General features: G+C 40.3%; 2 protein-coding genes across 2 annotated transcripts; both read left to right on the top strand.

Moving 5' to 3' along the window:
* Positions 1–464: 464 nt before the first annotated feature.
* Positions 465–8,294, top strand: LOC118430949. Its single transcript, XM_035841978.1, has 7 exons — positions 465–609; positions 898–1,398; positions 5,447–5,528; positions 5,706–5,966; positions 6,634–6,797; positions 7,473–7,634; positions 7,927–8,294. The coding sequence occupies exons 1-7, from the start codon at positions 526–528 to the stop codon at positions 8,137–8,139; spliced, it is 1,467 nt and encodes a 488-aa protein (XP_035697871.1). The 5' UTR covers positions 465–525; the 3' UTR covers positions 8,140–8,294.
* Positions 8,295–9,982, top strand: LOC118430034 (C3 and PZP-like alpha-2-macroglobulin domain-containing protein 8). Its single transcript, XM_035840738.1, has 4 exons — positions 8,295–8,407; positions 8,882–9,124; positions 9,223–9,435; positions 9,771–9,982. The coding sequence occupies exons 2-4, from the start codon at positions 8,959–8,961 to the stop codon at positions 9,980–9,982; spliced, it is 591 nt and encodes a 196-aa protein (XP_035696631.1). The 5' UTR covers positions 8,295–8,407; positions 8,882–8,958.
* The last annotated feature ends 3,823 nt before the right edge of the window (positions 9,983–13,805 follow it).

Genomic DNA, 13,805 nt, shown 5'->3' on the forward strand with positions numbered 1-13,805 from the left:
TATAATCTAATAAGCATTGTACGTTTTACATCATATTCACCCTTCTGATGTTAATGAACATCCAATTTTACGAACCATCCTTCCAAATCTTGATTCCTGTCGCCAGGCAATAAGGCCCATGTTAACATAGTAAATATGGCAGTCAGTTAGGACTTTGGTATACCGAAAAAAGTTTGCTCGTACAATCAAAGCGATCATGTTTACTTTTCTGCTTCTCAAAAAACAACTTTTCCGATTTACCTCGCGCGGTGTCAGATACCGAGCCGGCTGTGATGTTCACTATGACGTTGCGGGCGGAAATTAACTGTTTTTGATTCATACGAAATCAGGATATTAGATATCTAATTTAAGAGAAAAAAGGGAACCACTGTACGTATTATTATCCTGTCATGGGACGTGTTTTTTCTAACAAAGTGACAAATGGAGAAACATATGAATCTTTGTTTGCACACAGATGACCCTGAAGACGCCGGGCGACGTGCAACATCTCGTTCTTGTCTAGTCCGTGCTATCCTCATTGCTGTAATGATAACGGCCTTGTTTGGTGTTGGAGCTTGTTTGGCTGCGAACTTCATTGTCATACCGGACAACAAAGCAGACGTCTACCCGGTCAGTCAGGTAGAGAGAGAGGGGGGGGGGGGGGGGAGGGAGAGAGAGGGGGGAGAGGGAGAGAGAGGAGAGAGAGAGAGAGAGACAGGGGGTGGGATATAGCTGGAAAGACAATTCGAATATTTTTATTTATTCTAATACCTTTCCTAGCATTAATATGAGGGCGCTACCACTAATCAGATGATGTAACTTTATTTTCAATACTCCATTCAGCTTTACTTCATCACGTTTGTGTAACGTACAACACTGTTGAAGGGGATTTTAAGCCTGGTTGTCTTTTGTGTAAAGACTACAGCATACGCAACGTCGTCTGCAGCCGAGTCGTTTCCAGTCACGGACATCTCTCGACCATCAGAGATGACAACTGTGCTGTGGGATGTCACCCCTGTGCTGTCAGGGGTCAAGGACATGCTGCCACATGTAACGACGCCGAAGCCAGATGTGACAGCTTTACCGCCAGCTTTGACAACTGTGCATGTGCAGTCTGCTGTCACATCTAGGCTGTCATGTGTCACAACAGTGTCATGGCAGTTTACAACTGCGCAGCCAGATGTGACAACTGTGAAGCCAGATGTGGCAACTGTGCAGCTAGATGTGACAACTTCACTGCCACATATGACAGCTGTGCAACCAGGTGTGGCAACTTCACTGCCAGATGTGACAACTACACTGACACATGTGACAGCTGTGCAACCAGATGTCACAACTACACTGCCACATGTGACAACTCTGCAGCCAGATGCGCATGTGACAACCTCACTGCCTGAGATGACAACCGAACATGTAAAGGTGACTACTGTGTTCTATTTTGTATTGATTTTACCAAAATAATTCCCTTTAAATGACAATGAAATTTATTGCATTAAAGGACATTTTCACCATCATGAAACTTTGACTTACTTTTTGGCGACGCCTCAGGGGCGGAGCCATTCTTATAGTACTGCGATTGAGTTGCCAGGAATACTAAATATTCCACGCACGCATTCCCTAGGGAATTCGTTTTTGGTAACATCTTGCGGGACCGGCGTTTGCATCTAACATTGGGAACTGTAATTTGAGTCTTTGGGCATAGCATAGGGCGTAGTTAATATACACAGTTGCAGCTTTTTGAAGATAGTTCAAACGAGTTTTTCTACATTGGCTACATGATGCTGGCCTTTCTTTTGCATAGTCTTACTGTGTGATAGATGTGTTGTTTTGTTGTTCATTCGTGTGTTTTGTATCATGCGCATTTGTGTGACCTTTGCTTCATTTTATTGTATTAGTTTCTTTTCTTTTAGAACTATTTTGTGCTTTTTGTTTGTTTTCCTTTGGTGATATCGGCGCACGCCCCAATTCTTCCGTGACCGCGTTAGCCAGTGAATTTCTTCTGTAGCCTGAGCCGGGGGGAAGTTCACCTGTGGGTACAAAGAGACAAAATGACATACATGTAACAATGCCATTAACAGATCCCATGTAACACATGTTCTTTGTAGCTATACCCATCCTCTGTATAAACAGAGTCATATTTCAGAGTACATTTACAAAATACAAAGGACCTCAATGTAAAAGGAAAAGTTCATAGAATGTTGTCAATTCATCAAGAAAAACGTTTTCAATGATACAAATGCTTTTCATCAGATTAACAGTTAACGACAAATACACTATTATTTGTCTCCAGGTGCTCATATTTTGCACTATAAGACATTATCTTTCACATTGTCCCTGGCTGTGGGTCCTTTCTCTGTAACGAGTTCTTAGTCTACCTCACCTTTATGCTCTGAGCAGTGAATTCTTTCTGAAGTCTGCGGGTGGCCATGCTACCTGTGCGAACAGAGATAGAATAGCCATAAATACATTGAAGCCATTTCTTGCCGTTTACCGAGAAACATATTGCTTTGCCTTTTATGAAAAACAACCGGTCGTTACTGGAATATCGATTCCGGTCTTGTCAAAAAGGAGAGAATATTATATGAAGATAAGGCCAAAAAATCCGACGGAACATAACGCCAAGTAGCTAAAACTTCATGTAAACATAAATTACGTGCGTAGCTAAGTGGGCGTATGATAAGTACAGGTAGACCAGGGGTGTGTGTAAAACAAAAACTGTCCTAGGCCACTGTCCAAGGACAAATGGCGTACGTCGTTCAAAGTGCCTCGTGTAAATAGGGCCTATGTGACAGTAACCAGTAACAGCCAGCACAACGTACTTTCAAACAAATAAACACGTCATACAAGGATGTACAAGCATAAACGAACAAAGAAAAAATCACTTTGAGAAACTGGCAACAAATCAAATCACAACAAGATCGGTACTAAGAAAAAAGAGGGAACAACAAATCATTATCATCACATAACGCATCAAACAAAAAAATAAATCCTCAAACTCTCATTTGATAAAATAACCAGAGCCTACAACTTACAAGATCAATGCCAACAACATGCCGACTACATTCTGATACGTGTACTGCAACTCTATAACACTTATCGCTATCTGTAACTTAAGATGAACCTTCACAATTGATACAGAAACTTAGTTGTATGCCCATACGTTATTATTTCCTTGAATGGTACATGTACCTGGTCGGAACGCGAAAACCCGTTTTTTAATGTAATAATAAAAAAAACAACCACCACCGCATTACCTCCCCACCAATGTGTTGTCGGTGGTCATATGGTGTTAGAGGCCCACCAGTCCATGACCCACGTGCACGTTCAGGGAGAGAAAGCAATAGTACCACAATTTGCATGCACGATAATTGTACTACATACTGTAAATCAACAGGCCAGTTCAAATCCTTCCAGATGACTCCGTCACATGGCCATAAAAAGAGTCGTGGTTTCTCGCCCGGCCTTTGTTGTGTCTCCTTTGAGTTTGTTGAAAAGAACGCGTTCATACCGTCTTTATCTAAAGCCCTGGTCACAAAGCGCTTACGATTTCATGCGATGGCATATTTCGCATATCGTACGATGAGCAGTAAATCGCAGCAAAATCGTAAGCAAAATCAGCCATCGCAACGCATCGGATAATGTTCAAATTTTTTCCAGCGTCGAACGATTTCTCACTTGTGTCTCTTCTGATTAGCCGCCTGACCGCTTTTGCGCTTCTTTAACCAACAAAATGTGGAAATAGCTGTTGAATACCTTCATATGATATCTTTAACTGTAAAAATGAATTACAAGAGACCATAAAAATATGAGTATTACAAGCAAAAGTTCAAATCAAGCGCGAGTACTGGTATGGTTATCTCGGCCTGCTTGCCGGCTCTACGAGTCAGGCTTTTTCGAAGATCGTATCATGATGTGCTATCAACGAAAAATGCCATCATACAAAAATCATATCATAAGCATTATATCATATATATTTCCGACTCATAGAGCCTGTCATTCTGTTCGAGTTGTCCCTATGGTTATTACGATGATGGTAAACAAGTCAAGTCAAGTAAACTGACCCGAGACCGACGAGAGATGAGTGATCTAATCATGAACTCACGTGCAGCAGTGTAGCGATCAAGCAATTGTCTGCATCACCTGTGCGTGACACTGAACAGTTGCGACTGATATAGTTTCCCTTTTCGTCAACATCGACAGCATCAGGGAAATAAAACTGAAACCATCACAACATGCTAAAAATTTATGAATCTTTAACCTCATCAGTAGAAAAACATGGCCGTAAAGAAGTTTGGTATGGGGGCAATAAAAATCGTACGACGATGGAGAAACTTTGAACATGTTCAAAATCCATTTCAGCTCTATTTTTCGTCATAGGACGCCCCCCCCCCCCCGATTTACTATGATTTACTGCGATTGACACAGGTACGCTCTTATGACCTCATCGTACGATGCACTACGGGCTTTGTGACCACGGCGGCATATATTTAAACCATTGCTTCCGATTCTCCCCCGACTTACGACGCACCACGCTTATACCGCGCATCGCAAGGAATCGCAAGGAATAGCTTGTTTTGATGTGAGGAAGAAGTTGTGTAGGTCACCACCCCCACCCCCAGCAGCTTGCTCTGCGGAGCATTGTTCCCTTAACAATTCTAAGGAGGATAGCAAAACAGAGAACGACTTTCCATCATATTTAGCATGCAGGTGATTTAGATAAATGTATACGTAATAGCATGATGATTAAGCAAATTATGACTTAATTTGAATAATTAATGACGAGAATCTGTAATTGGCTATTTGAACAGTGTATGCGATTCAACTGTGCGTTGTTCACCTGCAGCTATTGTACTAGGTACGACTTTGGTACTTTGATCCCGCGGCTACTGCTGGTGGAGCGCTTGTTGTAGTAAGACAGACGAAAAGCCTCGGCCGTGATGCGTTTGATATGACACGTCTTTGACAAATTTCAAACTGCATCCTTCTCCGTATCTATCCATGCTAATTCAAAGCATTGATGTTGTTAGAGGCTCCTTCACCGGCCTCTCTGGGGGCCTACATACCTCGTCCAAGACTGTATTACAGCGTGTAAATTGACCTCACCTTACAGCATGCATGACGTCAATAAAACATAATACAGATATTTTTTTATCATAGTTAAAAGACAGTGATGATTACTTGCACTTTAAGTCATGATTTCTAATGATGACAAGCAAATGAAGACTACAACACTTTTGAACAAAGTTATACGGTAACCAGTCCAGCTACTTACTTCGGTTAAGACTTCTCAATACCTACTTCAACGAATAAATCCAAACCGTTCCGCCATTACCTTCTTACTAATTCTCACGTCGCCAGTGTTTTAAAAAAAAAAAAACTTTTTAAGTGTGGGATCGATTGGGAAAATTAAGGGCGGCATTCCATATTCTTGACTTCTCATCAGCTTGCGCTATGTTTGTGTTGGCAGCCTTTCATACACCATACCACAGAGATGAAACTGAGCAAGATGGAGGCGATTACAAGGCAGGAAATAACAGCGGCAATGAAAGGTGAGACTGTCGACTCACAATCAAGTTCTATGGGCCTGTAGTATTAGGAGCATTATATATTAAGGTCTGTGTGGATTGATGTCAATTCTTTTTATTGGCAAAATATCATCTAAAGAGGGGGTTTCTGACAACTGCTATTTTGTTTTTCTTATATTCTGTATATAATTATATTCACAGAAACCGCCTGCGAGGACCACACCTTGCGGCTGTCCTGTCCACCTGGGCAATCGCTTGTGATAGATGACGCCAACTATGGCCGTACGTCCCGCTCCGTGTGCCCCTGTACAGGCGACTGTGGGAAAACTTACTGTCGAGCAGCGAAGAGTCTGTCTATCGTATGGAGCAACTGTCAGGGCTTAGAGCAGTGCAACCTGGAAAGTAATCGTCTCTTTGGTGACCCCTGTAGCGGTGTACAGGTTACCTACCGCTGTTCCACAGGTTAGTACAGTTGTCAACATGTATGTATTTTCTGCCATATTTACGAGGGTTGCCGCCTGTAATCTCCAAGCAGATCCTACGGTAGCATATGATAGTATCAAAACCTGGCAGAGGAGTGAAGCTGGTTTAGGAGTGTGTTTTGCTACTTGGCAAATGGACACCTCTTGGCTGACTACACTCCTTGGCCAGTTTGGTATCTTATGCCATTGTAGGATCTGCTTGGAGTTTAGCCCCCTCCCCTCCTTCGAGATAATTACTTTTCGGTGTATCATAGATTTGTGCGAACGCAGATAGTACAGAATTTGCTTCTGAGATTGTGCCTCGCACAGCCTCTTCAAGTCTAGTATCCTGTGTTGATATACTGTAAATGCATTTAAGTTCGCGGGGATTCAATTTCGCGGTAGCGGGAACAAGGGACTTTTCTTCTATGAGTCTTGTATTTAACTGATTTTGATTTGGTAGTGTTAAGCTTAATTTTGTGTTGATCAGATAGTTTATTACCCCTATGTCAGATTATTTCCATTTCATGTTATATGAATGGTTAAATTAATGTTGATTCATATACATTTTTGCAAAGCTCAGCTGTTGACAACTGGAGGGCCCAACAAGATTATAAATTTAAAAAAAAACAACCACATCAGCTGAAACATAAATTCCTATCCCCTAGCCTGCAGTAAACCCTTTGGGATGATGTCAGGAGCAATCCCTGATGACAGCATCACCGCATCCTCACACATGGGCCCTGATCACGAGCCTTACCGCGGGAGATTGAACGGAGAAGCTGGAGCGGCCTGGACCGCAAAAACTAACAACGTCGGGGAATGGATGCAGGTATAGGCGTCGTTAAAAAAAAGAAGAAGATTAAACCCTTCCCGCGCCTGGTGGCGCATAGGGCGGTGCCCATCTCTGTTTCCTTAGTCCTGGACCACATAACGCAATCACTACAGCAGGGGGCTAGTCCACTGGTAGTGGTGTGTGTTCAACTTCCATTCTCTTTCCCGAATGCTGAGTGCTAAGCAGAGAAAGCAGCAGGTACCATTTTTATAGTCTTTGGTATGACTCGGCCGGGGATCGAACTCACGACCTACCGAATGCAAAGCGAACACTCTACCCACTAGGCCATTGCTTAGGCGTTGTGCTAATTCAAAACATGTTTGACAATGGGAAATTAGCTTCTATATCTAATTGTATAGAATTGATGGCCTTTAGAGCAAGACCTGCCAAAAAGCTGACACTCAAGCAACTAGATATAATTTTCAGACACATTCAGACATTTCAGATAACATCATTTTAAGATCTGGTAAAAAAAGTTTTATACCCTAACTATGAACTCGTACCCTGATTATGAATTTTATACCCAAATTATGAATCTGATTGTACCGATATTATGAATTGTATACCATATGACTTCGCTGCTAAATTTCAATCTCAGTACATATCATCATGAAAGTTGATATACAATATGCTCTTATAGCATCTCAATTACGTTCTCTGATCAACCTCCAGATTGACTTGGGTGGCAAGGAGCGCGTTACTGGGACCATCATTGAGCGCATGCGCAACTACGTATACCACAATGGTGGCCGCGGGGTGACCTCCTACAAACTACGGTACAGTACAGAGGGGACTAACTGGAAACCGTATGCTGACACAGATGGCTCAGAAAAGGTTTCTTGGATGATACTTTTTTTTTATTTGTTGATTTGTGAAAGCATGATAAAACGATATCATGCATAGGCTGATATTGTGATCACATGCACATACATATTATACAGCACAAAAATTAACAAATATTAGGTAGAATAAAACAAAGCTGTACACTTTTCAAATAGTGGCAGCTGTAACATGCATGATAAGATCATAGTTTACAACTGGATGGAGACAGTGGCACAGCTGGAAGTATTACTTTTTGATAATTTTTTAGCACTTCCTAATTCAAACATATACGTTTACCTTCCAGGTCTTTCCAGGCAATGCCGACACGAACACCCCTGTGACCAATCTGTTGGACTACCCCATTGATGCCCGTTTTGTGCGTTTCGTGGTTCAGTCGTGGCAAGGCAGCATCAGCATGAGGGCGGAGGTTCTGGGCTGCAGTGAAAGTAAGTTTCTGTCATACCTTTCATGGTACAGGATGCCACAGTTTAACCTGCCCATTGATAATGCCATTTAAGTACAATAAAACAAGGTTGAATAAAGCTATCAACCCCAGTTCCAATCACAAAGTTTAACATTCTTCTCCAACAAGAAGTCGCAAGAGTCCTCTTCATAACTATTAAAAGAAAACAGGGATTCCGGTTCTATTTTTATTTCGCTTATTTCCACAGATCTTGGTGTCTGTCAGCCTAACCCCTGTGCATATGCCGGGACATGTCTGGATCGTGCCGGCGAGTTTGTCTGTGTTTGCCGTTCTCCGTTAAAGGGAAAGAGCTGCAGCATCAGTAAGTTACAATTTAAACTAAGTAAAAAGAAATATTTATGTACGATTCTTGATCTGTCTTCAACAAAGGAAGCGTTGCCTGCAGAATTTCGTAAATTTTACCTGCGTCTATAACTTACAAAGATAGTATCTACCAAACTCCACATATCCACATATACATGGCCTCATTTGGTCAATATTGACCATGGCAAAATCCTAATTGATATCAGCCCTACAGCGTCCTCTCTGGCTACACAGTCCTATACGAGAATGGCAGTCTCTGTCAGATAGGGCATATCTGCAAGCTGACTCAGGTCTGTTGCAGAGCTCTGATTATATAGTAACGCAAGTGTTTTCATAAAAGGCGCATTCTTCATGTGAGAATGTGAGAATGTTGTTGCCACCCAGAACTACGACGTCATTTCAAGAGGATGAAAATCGCTTCTTAAGACGCTGTATGTAAACGAATGACGAGAGATATGTTTTATCCCACCAGTTTGTAGCGTGGACGATCCCATCTTCACGTATGATAAATACCGCTGGGGGCTGCCCCGGCTGACGCGACCACCCTTCATGTTTGAAGTAAAGGCCGAACGTGACGTCCACGTGGCGCTGTCCTCTCGCCAGGACCAGGACTTGGACGAGATATACGAAATTGTCATCGGTGGCTGGGATAACATGCGATCTGTCATTCGCCGCAGCAGGCAAGGCTACAACCATGTTGATGTCCAAACACCCAGTAAGTATGTTTATTTGCATACGTTAAACGTGATACCGGTTTGCGCTTCTTAGTCTTGGTAGTACATCCTTCTCATGGTATTTCTTGTTCGTTCGTAGATATCGTCTCCAAGACTGAGTACAGAACCTTCTGGATAATGTGGTCCTCAGACGGAACCATTGCAGTTGGCAGGGGTGATGAGAACTTGCCGTTTATGCTGTGGAGGGACCCTGACCCACTGCCCATCAACTATGCTGGACTCAAATCCGACTGGAGAAATGTTGACCGAAAGGTTGGACAGTGGAAACTATGCCGCACCGCTAGGCCTGACGGTAAGGTTGATACCATGTCAAAGTCTGAACATTTTTGCCTTATAGGTGGTCAAATATATCTTACATATGTGTTTTTAACATCTACCTAGCCAACATCATCATCATGTTATCATGAGTATCTCGAATGTGCAAGACTATCTCCCTCCATATCCAGTTACTCAAGCAGCTGGATATGAATTTGGAAACAGCCAGACTTTTCAGATGGCATCCAACATCTTCGTCAGTGACAGAAAACGGGGCCTTCGTATGGAAATTTCCTGAATCCAGTTGCTTGATTAACTGCTTTTTGGCGATAGTGAAGTTTGTCCCTGATTCTATGATCTAATTGATCACAGATGCTGAATGCCTTGTGGAGCCGGCCATGCGGCATGAGTGTGGTTGGGCGGGGATCACCTCTGACCAGTGCCGTTCGAAGGGGTGCTGCTACAATACCGCTACTACACGCCCAGAAATACCGTGGTGCTTCCACAGGGCTAAGAAAGGTGGGCTGTATTCTGAACAGAGGTCGGGCTACAGGGCTGCAGGAAAGCATGTTAAAGCACACTAAAACAAGGCTTCAGAAAAGTAATAACCGCAATTTCAAATTTTTATCCACCAGACAGTCACAGGGGTCATAACATATCCTTCTCTCAAGGGCTGCCCATGTGGCGTGTAGTACTAGTATACACATGTGGCAGTTTGGTGTCAACGTTATCTGCAAAGGACTACTGGAGGAACGTAGATGAAATGCTCCAAAAGAAGGAAATCATTGAAGATCTATCTATCTTTCTTAATGTTTCTAAGATAACATTTAATATTCATCATTACATTTTCGTGCGCAAAACACGCTGTTGTCGTTATTGTTGTTGTTTGATAAATGTTTGAGTAAAAACTATAAAAAATGTGCTGCTTCAAAAAGACGGGTTAAATGTAGGGAATATCATCAACCAAAAACAAATTAAGACCTTCGTAGTAGCCAACTTACTGACAACGTGCTGTTCATATGTTTAACAGGGACGGGACCACGGACGTCGACAGCCGAATGACTGAAAACATTTCGCACCTTGGTTAAAATGCGGTACCGAAAACAGATCAAGAAAGAACGGACATGGCCTTACGTAAAAGAGCATGCAGATTCAGAAACACATTGAGAAGTGGGGTAAATTACATATTGTACTATCTAGCTAATTTCCATTATTTTCCTGTGCAGTGATAGGGGTACTCAAGGCATTTCATGATCATACTCTTTTGTTCTTGGATTTTAAGTTTCAGTTTTGTTGTTACACATGTGCCTTTATTTTTTCTGCATGTTTGCCATGGTTTTCTTTCTGTAAAATTATGATGTTTATAAACAATAAAAAGACTAATTCATAAAAAAAAGAGCATGCAGATCCTCAAAAAATATGTCTGAGCATCTCTGTCAGTGACCGACCCAAATGGACTGGACTTTGTTGAACTATGTACTATTGCTAGACAGTAAATGATAAACGTACAAAATGAGCGTGAGTCAAATTTTATTGCTGTTTTCATATCACAGATACATAATTTTCCTCACACGTTTTTAAAACTACAAAAAAATTTAATGTAGCCTTTTTTTAATGTTGCTACTGATAAAGAAATTGTAGCTTGTGTCCACTGATATCGATATATTTTTACGTATCACAAAAAAAAATGTACACATCTTGTTGTCGTCGTTTAAAACTTCTTTAAGAATGACCAAATGTAAAATTGAATGGATATCATAGATTAGCGATAATGTATTAACCTTGTCACATTGAATAATCAGTCGTTTTTATTCGTTTGTCGTATCTGGTTATCCAATTAAGATGCATTCAATAATAAGATGATAATGATAATGATGATAATGATGATAATGATGATAATGATAATAATGATGATAATGATAATGATGATAATGGTAATGATAATGATGATGATAATAATGATGATAATGATAATGATGATAATGATGATGATAATGTTGATAATGATAATGATGATAATGATGATAATGATAATAATGATGATAATGATAATGATAATGATGATAATACTGATAATGATAATAATGATAATAATGATTATAAGGATAATTATAAGGATAATTATAAGGATAATAATGATGATAATAGCACATTCTGGAGACACTACGTCAACCTTACCTTTAAACACCCTGGCCAATCCTACTCTTTTACTGTTACAGTATAATCTGTATTTGTATTCTTGTAGTCTCCAAGCAGACCCTACGGTTAAAGATACATGTAGTATCAAAGTTGGCAAAGGAGTATAGCCGGCACCGGTGCCCGTTTGACTCCCTTTGACCGGCTATCTCCTTTTGCCCGGTTATACTCCTTTGCCAGCTTTGATACTATCTTTATGGCACCGTAGGGTCTGCTTGGAGACTATATTCTTGTCTTGTATGTCTTTATTTCTATACATGTATATCTGTTGTCCGTTGATATGGGCCAAGTGCCTCAACTAAAGCTGAAATAGAATATACAATTACCATAATTGTTCTTTATGGAATAATCTTCTCACGCTTATAACTCATTTCTACTGCCATGCGTTCCACAGATTTGCACAGTATAAAGTAACTTGTTGATAGATATACAGTCACCTTCTTTCTTAGTCGTATAAGTAAAACGTTTTTCGCAATGTTGTCAGTTCTGATGATGGCATTTTTATTTGTTATTATAGTACGGCTACCATTTCACTATTGCATTAAGTGGACGTTCTTATCGATATTAAGCATTTCTAGAGGTCAAACATAACCTCAGTCAAGAAAGAGAAATTGTGTGTTTTTTTCCCTAAGAAAAGTATTACTCGACGGTGAAGGTAAAAAATAAGCCAGTCTAACCAGTTCCACCTACTCCTATCACAAATAATGCTTTTTTCGAAGTAGTGAAATATTTTCGTTTGGCGAGAGTGTAACATTTGGTCAGTCTTGTGTTTTGAATATTCATTTCTCATCGTGGTTTGTATATTATACTTTAAAACAACATTAAGCACAAGTGTTTTTCAGCTTAATTATCACCAAGCCTTACAAATATTCGTGACGTTAGTTATTTCCATGCGTTTGAATCTGCACTTGTTTCTATGATACAATATAGTATATTTGTGTATTTATATACACATTTAAAAAAAAGGGTAGTATCACTCCCTGCTGTTAGTATTGATTTCTGTTGCTAGGTAGTTGGATTATGAATAAGGTACTACTTCATCATAGTGACTGCATGGTGTCACCTCTCAAAAGAGGATGATCTGAACTGAACTGGCTGCATGCAATTGCAAGATATTGCTATCATTATTGCTTGACGGCGTTTACAAACGATATTTTGGGAATTTATGTATGTATGAATTTGATTTACTACACCTTAAAAAAAGCTACTCTAAATAATCCGGTCCCATTTTACAAAAATGATAATTTTCATACTGACCCTTCAAACTCGGGAGGTAGAAATAAATATTGATAAAACAAGGACACAATATCTTGCATTGTATCATGTTCATATGACAAATATCATGCTCCATCTTTACTTACGACATGGGGTTAATTATTTCTTTGCCCCTGTGTAATACAATAATAAAACTACAAGATTTTCTTTTTTCTACATTATTACATACCAGGGTTTCTTCACTCCATGTCTCGGCTGACTCCAACCTTTTTTGTTTCTTGCTTCTTCATGCAAGCTAAATGTTATGATGCCTGTGACTTTTTTTTAGATTAAGCATCAATATATACAAACAAACAAACGTGTCATCTTTACAAATTTAAAGATTCCTTGAAATAGGTTTTAAGCTTGCCATATGTACCTGTTGTTTGAGAGCAATGAATTTTCTGTCTCTTTAACCATGTCGGTTCTCTGTTGACGTGTCCTCAGAACGGCATTCTAGTCAAAGTGTGGAATGATCACAGTCATCCGGCTGTCCGTGATCCTGTCTCTGGCAAAAACATAAACAGATGATTTCAGTTTTTGTAGCACTTCATTAACATTCCTCTAGTTATCCTTTACATATAACATCGACACCAAACTGCTACATGGGCAGCTCTTGGGAGAAGGACACCGTTTTCGCCTGAAATTGACACCAAAGTCGGCAAAAATATTGGGATAAGAAGACATTTTGTAGAATGAGCTAAAAAAGCAATATTTTCGTGAAAATGCAAACTGTTTCCTCAAAGACTAGTGTCAACCTAGCAAGTTACGTGCGAGTAAAGAAAAAAAATACATCTGCTTGTTTTTGAGACCTGGTTATCGAAATTATACTATACCATTTTGTGCTAGAAAAATAAAACAGGTTATGCTATTGCAAACCTGTAAAAATGCTCGATTAACAGACAAAATTTCTAACCTAAGGTGTGATTGGCTTATACCCCCTTCACATTAGGCGCG

Source organism: Branchiostoma floridae, chromosome 14 (genome assembly GCF_000003815.2).
Source record: "Branchiostoma floridae strain S238N-H82 chromosome 14, Bfl_VNyyK, whole genome shotgun sequence".
Taxonomy (NCBI): Eukaryota; Metazoa; Chordata; class Leptocardii; order Amphioxiformes; family Branchiostomatidae; genus Branchiostoma; species Branchiostoma floridae.